This window comes from Halyomorpha halys, unplaced genomic scaffold (assembly GCF_000696795.3).
Source record: "Halyomorpha halys isolate HHAL.00 unplaced genomic scaffold, Hhal_1.1 Scaffold265.1, whole genome shotgun sequence".
Taxonomy (NCBI): Eukaryota; Metazoa; Arthropoda; class Insecta; order Hemiptera; family Pentatomidae; genus Halyomorpha; species Halyomorpha halys.
Genome location: NW_027107765.1, coordinates 145,792 through 163,475, shown reverse-complemented (window position 1 = coordinate 163,475; position 17,684 = coordinate 145,792). Strand labels below are relative to the sequence as shown.

Sequence of the window (17,684 nt, the reverse complement as noted above, 5' to 3'; positions counted from 1 at the left end):
TTCCTTTGAGTTGAATAAAGTTTTTTCATTAATTAAAACACTGCTTTAAGTCTATCTATTTTTAAAAATTAAAATCAATTTAATAATTATTAATAGTTTAATTATTACTTTTTTCGATACTATATCTATTAGAGTTTTGGCAAAATATTAATATCGTTAGAGTCGTGTCTATATTTTAACGAATACATAACTTTCGATAGTAACGAATACGGATAATACAAAAGTGAACATGATAATATTAAATACATTAAAAATAATGCTTCTTGAGCCCAAAGAAGTATATTTGTTTTTATCATTTTGCAAGATTCACGCAGAAAACATTTGACGATTTCCTAATACAGTCTTACTGTACTGAGAAAAGTAGAGCCCCATTACCAAAACTATCGGATTAATGAAGGTATATTAAAATAAATAAATTACCTTGAAAACCTGGAAGATCGTAAAGTTATTTACATGAAAAATAATAATCAGATTAAATCCTTATCGAATACCAAAGCCCATTTTATACGCCCAGTCTTGTCTTTACTTCTTGGTTTGCGCCTAGGTTATGTTTTATTTTTAATATTTATTGAAATTCATAATTATATTCACATAAAATATATCTAGTGAATTTCAGGCAACTCGGAGGATTGTCAGGAATGAAAGAGGTTAACAACTAGAGGGTTTGGGTGGTTTGGGAGTTTATAATGTATGGATTGATATCTGGTTCGGGCTAGATTGGTTCCATGTGGATTATAAAGGACTTTATGAATGATTTTATTTGTAATCAAGTAAAGAGCATTGAGGATTTTACAAAGGATTTTAGATTGTTAGAATATGTATTAAAAGGGACAGAAATATTTTTACGTCATCTTTATCAAACACTTTATTGCAAGCAATTACATAATTATTTTGAAAAAATAACCGAACCTAACCACTGTCCATTGAACAAACCGAAGAAGTTGAAATGACACATCACGACCATCTTCAACGACCGTGTCAGGCTGAACAAGAATTACCATACAAAGGAAAGAACTTGTCTACGCCAAGTTGTTTGAGCAGCAACCAAACAGTAAGGCGGCTTTGTGTTTACTGAGGCGGTTTATTGACTCCGTCTACGAAGTACTTAGGGACTTACACCTCTTAAGTAGGTATTGATCGTTCTCAGCTCTTGAGTCGGTGTCGTAGACGTATTTTCCCTTTTCCTTTAGAAGATGTATATTTAGCTCATACTTTTATAAAGCTTGCTAAGAAATAAACTTAAGTAGTTTAAGGAAAACTGATTAGGTTTTTATGTTGGAAGAGTAGCCTAATATCGTGCAGTTAATCTAAATTACCTCTTTTTTTTTTTAACTTTCTGAATTCAAATTGAGCCAGGAATCATCTTATTCTGACAATTTTCTCCAAGGTTTTAGTAAATATTTTGGATATTAAATCTTAATAAAGTTATTTGTATTATAAATAACTTTATTTTCGTTGTTTGTATTTTTTAGTGGTATTAATTTTTTATTATTATATATCAATGAAAAAAAAGTAAAAATCCTTATAAATCTAATTATTCATTGTAAAATTATATATTAATATCAAAAACTAGTCACAATTTCATTCTGTATATATGAAAAATTATGTATAATTCCAATTTCTAACATTTTCATCTTCAATTCAGCCAACATATTAAACTATAATATCAGTTTCTGCATTTCCATTTTGAAAAATAATATTAGTTAAATTGTTTATGTCTAATTATTATTTATGACTATAAAACTGAAATGTGATTAAAAAATAAAGTAAAATTTTCACGTAGTATTTTTTATGAAATATTAAAATAAAATATTTTAAAGTTTTATTTTATTCAGTTAAAGATAAAATAAATGTTGTCGAGATGTGAATGAAAAACATCTTATGTTGTATAATTTTAACATTCATTAATTTTTTATAAAATTAATCATTTGCAAAATATTAATTTTAATAGTAAGTAATAAATTTTCAGAGAAAAAGGGTATCAGTAAATAAACTTCAAAAACAGGATATAAGAAGAATTTTGTATAAGAAATTACGAATTCATCGAGAAGTTGTAAGTTGGAAAATAAATTATTGTACGTTGACTGGGATAAAGATGAAAATGGCGAATAGAATAAAGCGAGAAAACAAAAATTGAAGTATAGAATAAAGTTATGTTGCGCTTTTGTCATTATTATATAATTTTATATTAAAAAATGTGTGCATAAGGTTTTTTCCTTTCTTTTTTGATTGGCACTTAGTAATAAATTTATATGGTTATTTTACAAAAAATGTTACTTTGCATGTTATTGCCGCAAGGGCTGATATTAGGGGGGGAAGGGGGAGGGGATAGTAGAAGGGCTGTGCAAGATTTTCCCAGTTATATTACCATTGGATAACAGACCAGTTATCAGACAGATTTTTTGCATAGGTCAGCTTGATATTTTTTACTTCCCTCCTTAAACTCGCTCGTTTATAGATCGTGGCCTTTCGAGGCTATTGCCTCATACTCCAGACAGAACTATCAGACTGAGGGCTTCCCCTTTGATAGACACTTACAGTATTGGCTAGAGATGAGTAAGAAAAGACTGTAAGAAATAATAAGAGTAAAAGAGACTGGATAAGAAAGGACGTGGGAACCTGGTCCATAACTGATAGGGGGACAAGAGCACACGTAGGCTGTCCCTTTTGTGTCTCTACAGAGCCGTGAAGAATCGATCCTGAGCAGTACTACACAAAGGTGGGGTTACAGGGCGAGCTTGGTCATTAGTGTGCCGATCGGGTGGCGGGATATCTGTCGCCAACAGTAGATCCACGATTGGGGAAAAAAAGAGAAACTTCTGCCATAACCAGTTCAAAAAAAAAAAAAATAGAGGAAGAAATCCATAAAAATAATAATATGAGGAAATTCCAGATTCATTATTCAAATTGCACTATTCATTATTCCATTTCGTAGAGTAGTATCCTTGCGTATCAAAACTAAATAAAGTGTATGTAATCTTCAACAATAAATAAAAAAAAATCTTTGAGTAGCTCTTACGTTTTGAATTAGTATATAAAAAAACAAGGTGAATTGAGAGTAATAGCTCAACTTTGTTAAATTGCTAATAGTAGACCATTAAATAAAATGTAGACAAAAATAATTTTAAAATACAAAACAAAAGGGACAGAAAAAGTAAATAAATAAAAATATTGAAATAAAAATTCTAAAGAACTTCCTAGTTGACAGTGGTTCATGAGTTATATTCGTCAATCTAGTTATTTCGATCTGTTGCTACAACAAATGAGGCGCCATTTCCATTGTATTTAGTTCCCGCCAGTAATTTAAGTTCATAATTTTCTTTGCTTTATATTTATAAATAACTGAACTGAATAACTAAATAAGTGATAGTTGTTCCGTATACGAGGTCATTGTTGTATAAGTCACAAAGAAATAGGAGGAATATAATGGTCAAATGAGATTATAATCCCATATCTTAATTTCTTAAAAATGGAAACTGCCTACTCTCCGGTATCAACTTCCAGTATGAAATTGTTGTGATGCTGTTACAGAATCTTTTTTAATAATTTCTAAAAAGAATATTAAAACAGTGGGAGGATGATATTATTGTACCTATCGATAAGAAACGAAATCCAACGCTTTGTAAAAACTTCTGGCCAATACCTTTGTTTTCGGTGTGTACTCCTAGAGCTATATTTAATTAGGAACACTTTGAGGAGGAACAAGGAATATTTAAGTCGGACTTCATTTGACCCAGGATCATATTTTGCCCTACCGACAATTTTAGAGAAAGAATGTAACTTAGAGTAAAAATTTGTATTTACCATTTCTGGATTTGAGACTGCCTTAACTATGTGCTTCGAAAGGAAATTTGCTTTGGTAAACAAAAAAATAATAAATAATAAGTGCAATAAAGTTTGATACCAGAACCCATATGGTGTTGGGTTGAACGTATGTAAAGCAAAACCATTTAGGTTTCATAAGGGTGTTAAACAGGGAAATATTTTCATCCCACTCGTGTTCATCATTTTCATGGTAGAAATTGGAGGAGCTGCTGGTGAAAGGTATGAGTAATAATAAAAAGCAAAGCAGAAAGCGGATACCTCTTCAATTTGTGGATACCTAAGAACATCCGGAAACAGTGGTTAGCAAAAATATAAAAGTCGATCACAAGGTACTTCATAGAGTAAAAAAGTCGCATAATGTTTATTCCCAAATACGTCATAAAGTTATAGGAATGAAGAAAATATAAAACAAGACAAAACTTCTTTCATTTAATCAGAATTCCAATCAGTTATACTCTGTGGGACAGAGATTAGGACGACCCTAGAGCGTCATGGGAGTGAAGTGATGGTATTAGATCCAGGGGAAACCCAGAGGCCCGAATTCAAAATGAAAATATCCGCGAGAACTTCGTGGTTTGGTAGTTGGAGAGGTTGTAGATCTAGCAATGAAAGAAAGGTTCAATGTTTGACTTAGAGCAGAACAGAAGGATAGCGCCAGAGTGGCAGATGTAAGTAGATTACACTACCTGGCATTCTAGGGTAAGATACAAAAATAAGGGATATGGCGAATTATCACTACAATAAAATTGGGATAAAATTGAACGAGACTAACCTACTTGCCATGTGGAAGGTGAATGAAGACGAAGCAGTAGCCTTTAGCAATAGCATTTTGTGGAGGGTTGCTAGTACATAATTCATTTAAAAGCTTAGAGCAAGAATATGACAAGCTACATAATGAGATTGTTTATTAGAACAGTTTCGAAAAATTCTACAATTCTTATTTAATGTTTTATATAGGTCATATTCCATATTATTGTGAGTAGACATGTTTGATTATAGAATACTTATAAGTAGCATTGTAGAGACACCAATGAGAATTTTACTTAATTTAATTTTTTTTACGCTACTCTAAGCGAACGTTTATAGTGAAAATTGTTTAGTTCATCGGAGTTTTAAAAATATGTTTTGTGAGAGAAACAATTTTTTTATCCGCATCTTCACTATTCCCTTTATCACTATCCCTTGGCAGCTCTTTCTGCCAGGGGTGTCCAGTATTGGATTTCACAATTATTCCTAAGTAAATATAACAACATTGATATCATACAATATAATCATTTCAACACTAATTTTACGGATCTCAACTTTGAATTGCATTGTTTATTTGTTTCATTTACTGCATGATGAAGCGAAAGATTGAATAATACTGGGAGCGGATAAAAATCATTACAATACTTGATGACGAAGCTGTGACAGGAAGTCTGTCTACTAAAAACTCAGCTGAGCAAACCACACTCAGCAATGTTTATTTAGAAGGCCGTATTTTTCTAGGTCGAGTTTCGGTGGCAACTCAAACAAGCACAGACTTGGTCATGACGGACGATCTGAGAAAGATTCATTCCCATGTAAGATGATATCTTTTATTTATGAGGTGGTAATCAGTTCAAAACTAAAGATTCCTGACTAATTAAAATGTGAAGTAAGGAAAGAAATGCTTTAAATGCAGAATAATTACTTTTGAATATTTAGCTTACACATGTTTTGGTTAATAGAGCTGAACATTTTTGAAAGTATGACCAATCAAAAAATTTAGCTGATATTACTTATTTTTTTCTTTCACTTTCCCATTTTTGAAATATATGGTAAGAGGCAGTTTTCATATTCGATTTTTGGAAGGAAATACCTTTTAAAGTCTCCTAATAATAATAATAATAATAATAATAATAATAATATTCTTTATTTATTCTGGGATTGATCACTTTATTATTACAGGGGTCAAAATTGGGCTTATGAACCTTAGAGTAAAATACAAAATAAAAATGAAATTATGAACCGTCATAAAATATAATGAAAATAATGAATTTGAAAAGTTAAAAAGAAACAACAATAATTAACAGAATATATAAAATAAAATTAGAACAAATAAAATAAAACTATATGTCATATCATACAAAATAAAGTGACTAACTTCTGATAACGAATAAAAAAAAATTATAAAAATAAAATACAATAAAACTAAAAATAATAAATGAAAAGGTACAATGTCTGCTAATATAAATATTTACAAGTATAAACGAAAATCTGAAACATCAAATACAGAAAATATACAAACCAACCTTATATTTTTTTATTATTATCAAAAAATTAATCATAAAAAATCCTCTCACTAATCATAATCTTAAGGAACAATCCAATAAATGGAAAAAGAAAGGAGTAGTGTTGATTATATGAGCCTATTTAAATGTTAATGTTAATAGATTTTTCGTAAATATTATAAAAATCCAATAATATTTATGTTAAATACTTTCTATTTACATCTTATTTGGAACTTTTTATTGTCATTCTTTCGGAATTTGGGGGGGGGAGAGGGCAAAAGGTGATCTAGGTCTAAATAACAGCTTAACTTAAAACTAAGTCATATGAAGTTGCAATTACATGTTTAAAGCATGTGCATACCTAGGGCTTTTTCGTTAAAATCAACCAATCCGAAGAGCCACTTAAGAGGGACAATTTTACACTTTTTTTTTTAGCATTTTCTCTTTGGCGGTTCAAATTATTTTGGTAATAAATTCGGTTAATCGATGTAGAATTAAGTATTATGTAATACCAAATAAACCTTACCCTAAGTTGGGGTTAAATGAAGAATTTTTAAAGAATATTTCTTGATAATACTCTAATGTTGTTTATTTGCAATAAATAACCAGTTCTCCTTGCTAATAAACAGTAGACAAATACAAAATACTAAAGAATTTGATAAATAATTAGAGGATAAAAACGGAAAAATAGATAAAGGAGTTCGAATCGGGAAAACCCGAGATCACTTTTATATCGTATTCACGAAGCTCTGCGTCTTCATCATTTGTTAACGGTGTATAACTTTTCTCAACTTTAACTGTGTATTCATGGCAGGAGCAAAGTTGATATTCATTATTTTTTTTAGAATCCTAAAATACGAATTTTTATTATTAGTGAAATTAGCATAATGCTTGTTATTTAAATATTACAACAGATTTTTTACTTAGTAATATATACAATCTATATATTTTTAACAATATATGTTATTTTCCTAAGATAGTACTTTACATATAAGTTTGGTGCAACCTAAACAAAAGAGATAAATCTTAGTCGAAATGTCACTAACGAGAAGTTAAAGTAAACTGTGTAATTAAGATATTTAGAATGGTATAATATATACAAATAACAGAATTGTTATAAATTATAACAATGTTGGTAGAAAAAATAATTTAAATTATAGTTATAATTATTTACTACAAACAACATTATTATGGTTTGTCGGTTGTTTTTTTTTAGTATAAGAGGAATTCATTTTAATTTATAATACACATCATTATTATAATCAACTAAGGAAGGAACTTTTAACTAAGGAGGGAAATCTTAATTATTTTGTATAAATTAATAATAATAAATATTTATAATAAATAATAAAATTTATTTTCAAATATTTATTTTATATATACTAAATATTTACGTTTCAGCCGTTACATTAAAAAAAAAAATTGAATTATGATTTTGATAACAATATAAGTTTTAAAATAGTTTTATGTAAAACATTAACTTGCGTTATTCAAGGACATAGGTGAAAATACATATATTCGCAGATAAAAATAACTAGAAAAAGCAAATTTATAAACAGGTACTCCCAAGAGTTTCACATTTAAGAATAATTTTTATATTATGGCTATGGTAACTTACGGTGCCGAAAAGTTGGGAATATGTCATATATGTAAAATAAATTTGAAAATAACTTTTTATTATTTGATATACATACAAAAATATTCAAGTTAAATGTAGTTTAAATTCTACTCATAATCATTGTGATTGATAATTCAATAAATCTGATTTATTTTGTATATTAACCTACATTTTTTTTTCAAAATAAAAATGGGTTTGATTGCGTTTAGAAAAACTAACTCTTAAAAATTATAGGGAAAACTGCTTAAAAAAATAAAAACCGACCAACTGCATATGCAATCACATACGAAACCAGTCCCTGTTTAGTTGTATTTAATGAGGGATGGGATGTGGTCAGGAGCAAAGCAGGTTGGCGGCCTACCTGCCCCCAGATGAAAGGTGGGGACCTGACCCTTACACGAGCCGACCTTTCGACCGCAACTATAATTACTTCATCAGGACCTTTCTCCTCATACCGTTTCTAATAGCCGTTAAATATCCCTCATCAAGCTACTTTTACAGGCATCCCCAGGAAGATGAACCTGCCAATCCTATCGTAATGGATGTTGGACCAAATTATAATATCTTCCGCTATTTGGTGTAGAAGATTATATTATTAACTTAAGAACCTTGATTAATCAAAGTAATCAAGACGTGCTCATGAAGCCGGATCCACACCTTAGCCGCTTCCCGCAAATATCAAATACCTTTCTACAAATGCTGAGCAAGTAACCACGGTATCTACAGACTTGTGTGTTCCAGAGATCCAAATATGGTGAAGATCGAGGCTGTGTCGACTACTACTTTCTATTAAAATAACTTTATTATAAAAAAAATAAAATGAAATATAGATAGCAGATAATGAAAATTCATAAGAACGGTACTAGATAACTCTTAAATTAAACTTTTGTTCCAATATTATCATCAGATACTAGTTATTTAATTACCCAGACATTGTTGTTTTTATAAACGAATATTTGTTCTATGTTAAATCAAAAAATGTATCGCTAAAAATAATTGAGAAGATTTAAAGAAAAACTAATTCACTCCCGATTAATTTGCGCTCCAGAACCGACTCCACAATGTATTGCTTGTAAGTTTAACGATTTGCATATGTGAGAACTTGCCATTGTTCCAAGTACCTTCATAAAGTTCTGAGATTATAACAAGTTCTGTGCAACATGGCAGATGATTCAGATTAAGTTACGGATACCTGATGTTAAGGAGCAGAGAAAAATATTGAAATCATGTCAGGTGAAATCCGAAGAGAAAATTAATGAAATGAAAGTGAGTCGGCTCGGAGAGTACTATCAATGGATGAGGTCACCACGTATTGCTGGGGTCTTCTGATAGCCATCAACGAAATTCGCTAATGAGCCTTCAGATGATCCAAAGAGAATCAATAGCTTTATTTAGAACTGGTTCAAGACTTTCCCCACTGATATTTCCAAAGAGCTTTATCATGTTTTTCAATATTTGCGGGTTTTTTTAATATATACTTATGTTTAGCTGTATATTATAAGTTTACGTTATTTTATTTTTTAATATTAAAATACAGTCAAAAAAAGATGTCGAGTAGAAGAAATTCTTGCTCATATTTTTCCGAATGGTTTTAGTAGTCTAACACCAATGTTTTTAAATTATAGCGAAATTCCACAAATCCCAAAACTTGAATGCACTCTTATGCATACGGCTTGACTTTCATCAAACTAATCAAATTAATTTTTTTTAAAATATTTTATATAACTGAATATGGGTAGGTATATTCATGATTAAAAAATATTCTTCTTTAAATTATATTATAAATAAATTAAACACTGATTTAGATATTATTGTTCTGTTGCAGATACCCTAGCCTTCGGAACGGCCTCACAGGCTCCACGAAGCCCCCCTTCCTGCTGGGGGCAAAGGATGAGGTCCTCCCCAACTTCAGCCCTTTTGCTGCCCCCATCTTCCCACCCGCTCCTGTTATAGACATGAACGCTACTCAAGCATTGCTCAACATGGTCCGGACACACCAGCAGGTATGTATTATCTTTTAATCATCTCAATTTTAATATGTTTACTGAACTTTATAGAAGGATGTCTTCATACAAAAATGCGGTCAGCATTCTACAGACATCTCACGAGAAAAATAAATACGAAGTCAGAATAAAATTGATAGGAGGAAATGAATTCAACCAAATTATAGAAGTATCTGAGCTATAACCCAGAAAAAGAAAATTAATCGGAGTACATTCACACATGGATCTAAAAAACGACGCTTTACTGAAAAAAGGCACAGAAAACCAATAAAAAGTAATACTTATGTCATAATAACTTTAATTTACTTAAACTTATTTTTTTATATGTTTATCATTGCTTTCCTATTTTTCCCATTTTTTTTTCTTTACCAAATAAAAGATACTATTAAAATCAAGTATTTAAACGGTAAAAAATTTAAATAAAGTTACAATATTCATTACATATATACAACTACATTCATACTAGTTATCGCACATATTAATGTTAAATTTTGTAGTAAGATAAGGTGTAAATAGTTGACTATAGACTATAGATTAAAGATAGTCAGGAAAAAATACACAAATAAACGAAAATTCCATTAAAAGGGTTTAATTATAATATATATAAACATAACTCATAAAATATTTACACGGATATAATGGTATAAATACATGCATACAAGAAAATAAATAAAATAATATAAAAATAGTGAATTTAAAAAGAAAAATGAAAATTAATTCATAATAAAAATCAAGGCACCGGGCTATTTACTTTTTTTTCTAAATAATCATCTGTTTAACGACCAATTTGAAATATTAAATTTTGCTTGCCAGAAAAAAAAGAAACATCGGTCGTGCAGTTCACTCGAAAAATGTCCCTAAAGTAACCGATGGACATATATGATGGATATAATTTCGGTATTTTGAGAACCATGAGATCTCAGTGAATAATCTGAGACATCATATTTGAAAATAGGTTGAGCCGTTTGTTTTATCTTTATCTTTATAAACCTAGAAATAGGTTTATTGAGAGACACCTCTAAATCCATTACTCTCCTTTTGGCTTAGTCTTGATTCGGGTAAAAATGTGGATTGTACCGTAAGACAAAAAGTAATGTGTAATAGTAAATATGACAGACATCAGTCATTAGTCAGAAAAATAATTTACAGGATTACACTGAATAATAAATAGCTGTCTAATGATGAATTTATTAAGTGAGATTTATGAACATGCATGGTCGTTATAAAGATGATGGACCATAAAAGATGATGGGTTTTGCTGTTCATGGTGTTAATTCCTTAAAGACTGCAACCAGGGCAATAAAACGGATTATAAAGTCTTCTGGCCAGCGAGGGATGTAATTTATATCGTCAATCCTCCACAAAATATTATAATTCAAACCATCAAACAGATTTGAAACGAAGCTGCTGCATCTGATTCTGTAATTATCATATAATAACAAAACAATTATATAATCATATTACACGAGCCCAGTGAGGTCTTCTTCTACTTACTGCTGTATTAACTAACAGTTCACAGTCACACTAATAACTTCATAGGAACAAGAAGATCATAATGGCAAGACAAGAAGAGTCGGTACTTAGCGCGCTCTAATGGGTGTACTCAAGAAATGTTCCACTTTTTGTTCACTCTGTCATTAAGCTTTGTCTGATTAGAGCTAAACTGCAATGTTTCCTAACTGCCTTACTTTGTAATATTTTTGTGTTATGATCTCCTCTTGTGAGATTGTGACATGTCGTATATCGACCAATACTACTCGCTTTAAGTGTCTGTTTGAAGGTAAGCTAAATAAGGCTACCACGGACGCGGGTTAACGCATTTCTTCAATCCGAACTACTTTTTCAATGTTGCTCGATTTAACTTAAGTCTTCTCTGCCCGTTGTAGTATAGCACGTTATATAATTTACACCAATAGTGTAAAAATAAGTATTACTTATAATTATATTATATGTATCGACCAATAGAGGCCGTAATTTTAAATATCTTAAAAAAATTAGTAATTTTCTTTTCATATTTTACACGAAAGTAATAAATAGATTTATAGATATATTTTTATTATTTAAAATTTAGCTTCATCCCAATTTCAACTTTTTTTTCTTTAAGGATATTTATATATTTTATTCAGCTGAAGTTCGGTTTTTATCGTTTTATGAGTACCTTTACGACCCCTCTTAATTGAGTTTAAGGGCTGAAAATTCATATCACCATGAGTTGGAGAAGTTTTTCCTTCAATCCTAGCTATTTTTCTTGGCTTTAAGGATCAATAAAAATATTTAAAAAAAAGAAAAGATAATTTATTTTCCAATCCAACGTGAAGAGAAAATTTGTCCACACTCATGAAGCTCTGATGTTCAATTTTTTTTTCAAAATTAATTTCTATAATTTTCATAATTTTAATAGAGAAATAGATGAGAAATGTATATACTTGTGCAGTATAGTAAAAACATCGATGTGCTTCCATATTCTATAATAATTACAATATATTATATAAAGAAATGGTAAAAAAAATTGTAGAAAAAAAAACCGTACAACTCCAGCCTATGAAGGGCAGGGATTCAAGTGCTGTACAAGGAAGTACTGTTTATTGAACCACGGTTGTGAAAGAGGTGATTAGTTCGTTATCATGCTCAACTCCTGCTTTTATTCCAATGATGGGTAAACACTTTATAAAATCTGGGTGTGCACCAGGAGGGCTCTCAAACTCATCAGATTTACTCATGGGTACAGTACCAGAATAAAAAATTATCTGCCGCAACCAGATTCGAATCTGGGCCAGCGAGATAGTAACAACGCTTTACTAACTGTGCTATTCGGCTCTAGTTATGGAAAAAGTTTGGATTTAATCTTAAAATGACATTCTAACAACTCTAAACTTTTTTTTTTTAATTGAATTTTTATATTGGAGCTCTAGCAGTGGGTAGATTCTCCACATGTTTGTATCATGTCACTATGTCACCTACAGCTAATTTACTTGTTGTATATATTTGTATACAGTTGTAAATAACAATAAATAAATTATTAAATAAAAAATAATTTTTATAAATGTATAAAACTGTAGATCAGTAGACCTTGGAATGGTAAAGTAATAGTGATGACTTCTGCTTAGGTTTCCTACAAGGCATGGAACGTCGGCAAGTCCTTACCCGGCACATCTTATATCGTCTCCAGGACAATATTTTGTCTTCCCTCCCGTGGATACCAGCAACGGTCTTCAAGGATCGATAAAAATGAATATAATAATCGCATTGAATCTAGAGTACGGTAGTAATAGAGTATAATAAATTTAGCTGCGACCTATGATTACACTTTTTTTTCATTAAGTAAACATCCACTTATTAAAGTTACATTCACTAGATTATGTAATGAGCATGTCTTAAGACGATGATAGTCCGATGACGAAAAACGTCCGTAAGACTGCCCTGTGTGTAGTTATTACTTCGCAATCGTCTGGTTCCGCTAGAAGTTGCCAGTATTGTCCGAATGGTATTCTCCCGGTTTTCGCAAGATTCTGCCTCATCCTGTCCTGTAGACGTGGGTTACGAATGTCCAGAAGAGTTCTTTTTTTTTTTTTTTTTTTTATAAAAAGATATTACTAGCAATCTCAGGTGTATGAGAAATGAATAAATTAAAATAATCATAAAATCACGAACATGATTAAAGTATGATAAGAATACAAAAAAAAAAGTCGTATAATTCACCTTCCTCTGTAGTAAACTCCCTCCAAAGACTTAAAAATTCTTGTATTTTAGTCACTTACTCCAATTTTTCCGTTTTATTCAAGTTTTCACGACATTATTTTTTTTCAGAGACACATTTTGAAAGATTTTAGAGTCTGGATTGTATTATCGAGAGTATGAAAATAAAGAACAGGTGTATTTTATTGTAAAATAATAATCTGAATCAGCCATTTCAGATTCGAATGGATCATGACAAATAAACCATTGCAATATGATTAATTTCTTATGTCTATCGGAAAGGAGTTTCCCGAAACCGTATTGTAACTAACAGTGATCCACTATAAACCATTTAATCCTGAACATTGCTTGAAATAACTTAAAAATGAGGTTGTTTAAAAATCAACCTAACAGTTAGAATTCGTAGACTCTATAATCTTTGTTCAATTCAGAGTTTGTTTCTTCAATCATAGGCAAAGGCGCGGTGTTTATTCAAATTTGAGCATACAGATGATAAAATGTTTTTAAAATTAAATTTATTCTATATTTCGTCTCTCTTACGACTAAGAACATAATAAAAATAGGACATATGAAAAAGTTTTGAGTTTGAGTAATAATTCTTCGAACCCTTTCAATACGAAGATGTATTTGCAAGGTCTAAGAGGTAATATAAAGAAAATTTACATATCATCACAGAGCTATAAACATAGAATAATAATTTTCTAAAATAAATTATTCAAATAAATACGCCTTGATAATTTAAATCTACAAAACAGATCTAATTAAAATGTGAGACGAGCATTGCTTGTGGAAGATAGCACCCGGTTGTACCGCTATGAACCGCAGTTTTATCAAAGATGGTTCCGTCATTTTAATTTAGAGCTCTTTGAGGATCGCTTTGAATTCTTAATAAGGTAACAGCCTAACGGGTTTTAGCGAGTATCAAGTTTAAAAGTTTACAAGTTGTTTTAAAGAACTCCAGAAATGTAATTCATATTAATTTTTAGGAGTTTATATTTCTTTTATTACTAAAATTGGGGTAACCATACATGTTACGGCCTAATTTGACAAGTAGTGCTATTCAAAATTGAGCCACCATGGTAAAGATTTATGATAGATGGATGTAATAATATTTTAATTGATATACGACAGTATTTCGAATAAACAAAGGGTTTACTGTTTGTTTTAACTTATTTATTCATTAAATTATTTTATAATTATTATTCTTTTTATTCATTTTTTTTAAACTTACTTATCCATTCAAGTATTTCTTTTTATTATATTTTTCTTTAAATTTGTGTATTAGTTTTGTTTTGGTAAAATGTATTTATTTGTTTGTTTTTGTGTAAACTGATCCACTGCTGTGACTATTATTACTGGTTTGATCTCACATTGCCGTCTAATATTGAATTTGTTTAACGGGTCACTGGAGAGCATCTGAGAGGGTGAATGCGGGAGAGTGAATTTGCCCATCAAGTGCAATAAAAATTGTGAAAAGGAAGGGACAAGAAAGGGGGAAAAGGAATGAATTAAAATATTTGTATTTAGTGTTTAATCTGGAGTTGATTGTAAAAAGAAACTGTGGGGAAAAAAAAACTGTCTTCTTTATTTTTTATTATAGTATGTAAATATATGTAATTTATAGATGTTCGATCACGGATTGATTAGTATGCTGTGTAATGTAGCAACCCGATGTATTTGGGCAGCATGGATGAATAAAGTATTTCTCTCTCTCTCTCTAGATGAGTTGAATGAATGGGAAAGTAGTATGAAGAACGATCTAAATATGCATTGATGCATAATATTACAAATCAAGACTTAAGTCTAGACTGATTTTTTTTTTACAAATTGATACGTAAATAATACATTGATAAAAAATAAAATCAACTTTATTGGGCCCTGAATGTCAAAAACGAAGAGCTACTTTAACACTTAACGTAGTTTGCTTAAAGTCTTGGTGTGAAACTGCATTAAATGTAATCATAGCCTGACTGTCAAATAGTACCAATGAGATGGAAAATGTTTCAAGCCTCTTCTAAGAAACTGGTCACCAAGCGGACTGTTATTAAAAATTAAAACAAAGGTCAGGAAAGGAAGACGCTCCTAAAATGATGAAGATGATTCTGGTATTACTAAAACGAGACCAAATTAGAAAAAAAAAAATGGAAACCAAATATTGCGCCTAGAAAGGCAACGAAAATCAAAGGTATTTAGCTGAGGAAGGTTTGGTTTTGATTCTTTTTTCCTATCTCATAAAAAAAATCAATAAAGTGCACTCTGATAAGAAGTAATGTTTAAAGAATAAATATTTTTGTTTTCATTATACAGAAAGTATGGAAGCTGCAGAAAACGCCTTTTCCGATTTTCGGATGCTAAAAACTACTTTCTGAATACCGCTTTGTTTCAACTAGGGCAACAAATACAAAACAAAAAAAAATACATAAATATTTCACAAGATTTGATTTTTAGATTCTTCTTCTTATTTTTTTATTATTATTTTTCTTTTGTAGTACTCCTGTAAAATTCATGTTTTAACTGGGCACAAAGCATTTAAAAATTATAATGATCTTTTTCCAACCAAACAAAAATAAATTTGGTCCAAATAAATAGTTAATTTATTTGGATAGGCTGGATTTTGGATTTCCACTATGCAGTGAAATACGTAAAGTACTATGATTTAAAGTAATAGGGCATGATTGACTCTTTCTTGAATGGCTAACAAATATATCGTGACTCATGTATTTTATTCATTTTATCATAATACAAATCTAATAAATTCATCTATTCTCTGTTTGCAGGGAACCCAGCTAGATAGCTACCTGAAGGGATCAGGGAAACGGGAGGCGGCGAATGCTCCCCTGGACCTATCAGCATCTGCACCGCCTCCGGCCAAGAGGTCGAGGAAGACCCTCTCAGAGTCACTCTACGGCACCGACGTCTTGCCGCTTCTGAGGACTGCCACGCCACGGCCTAAGAGGCCGTCGCCACGCAAGAAGTGCGCTTCGCTCTGCGCCGACAAACCTTGTGCTCCAGACTCGCAGTCCGTATCCCATTGGACTGTTGAGGACGTAGCGGCCTTCGTAGCGTCGTTGGATATGTGCGCCGAATACGCACCGGTAAGTGAACCTCTATAGTCAAACTATATATTTTTCTTAGTGAAATTAATTAATTTTAATACGGGAAAGTTCTCTAGAAAAATATTTATGATCCAAATTCAGTATCACCTACGATAGATAGTAAATTTAGCCGGATCTTCTCGTGTACACTTGCCGACAATATAATATAACTACAAATTATTTTATAGTTTGTTACTAAAGAAAGAAACAAACGTCGATATCAACATGCTTGTGTGTTCCAGAGAGCTAAATATGAGGGACCTCGAACATATATTGGCCATAACCTGCGACTTAAATTGTTTTGTTTTTTTTTTTCATAAAAAAAAGAAACTTAACCTCTCTAAGTTAAAGAAAAGTGTAATTTTGGCATAGAAGATAGTTGATAAGACATCATAGGCGTGATATTAGATTAGATTGTCTATGTATCTACTGAGACATATAATAAAGTTTTGCTAAAATATACCGCTAAAGTTAATTGATAAAATTTGAAAAAATGTTTTTACACTCAATTAATAAAATTTTAATATACACAATTTTCAACTATAGTAATTTATTAACTATTTAAAGCATTTCTTTAATTTATTAATATACGAAGAGCACAAATATTTATATGTTAGCTGTTTTAAAACAACACTAACTGAGCATAAACGTGTAGATGCAGATTAGCTTAAGCTTGTCCAGACGCGCATTGATTTGTGACCAAAAATCGACACCCCACGGGTCGACCACAAAGTCAGACCAACGTTTCCTGGCCAATCCAAAGAACATTCTCAGGAAGTTTTCCATTGTTTGGCAGACGTGTGGCAGCACCTTTATAGTCTATACGAGGAGTCTACAAAACAGATTGTTCACGTGATATGTGTTGAGAGGCCTTTAGGCTCCTCTGCTAGGCGTTTCAGACTCGTTATATACCAGTGTCTATAGTCGGATAGTCTGTTTGGACATTATATATTCGCAAATATTTCCAATCAGATTTTACAATATACTTAGTATATGAAATTTACTAGTCAATGTCTTTTAATGTACTTTCCACTACTCTATCAACACAATTCGTTTTGGAACATAGACTGGTGTTATTGAGGACGAGTGTTACTACCTTTATTCTTGTATCCCCTTCAAAGAGAGAATCCACACTTCACGTGCTCTTTCCCGAATTCTTTTGTTGTTCATCGGACTCTGGAACAAACAATAGATG

At 30.9% G+C, this 17,684-nt stretch overlaps 1 protein-coding gene across 1 annotated transcript in view; it reads left to right on the top strand.

The window, feature by feature from the left end:
* Nucleotides 1–17,684, top strand: part of LOC106680525 (lethal(3)malignant brain tumor-like protein 3) — a gene marked incomplete in the record, with an annotated part of 217,767 nt that overhangs the window by 178,828 nt on the left and 21,255 nt on the right. Inside the window, 2 exon segments of the mRNA XM_067046081.1 lie at nt 9,521–9,698; nt 16,172–16,489. Of these exon segments, the coding sequence (XP_066902182.1) occupies nt 9,521–9,698; nt 16,172–16,489 (496 nt within the window).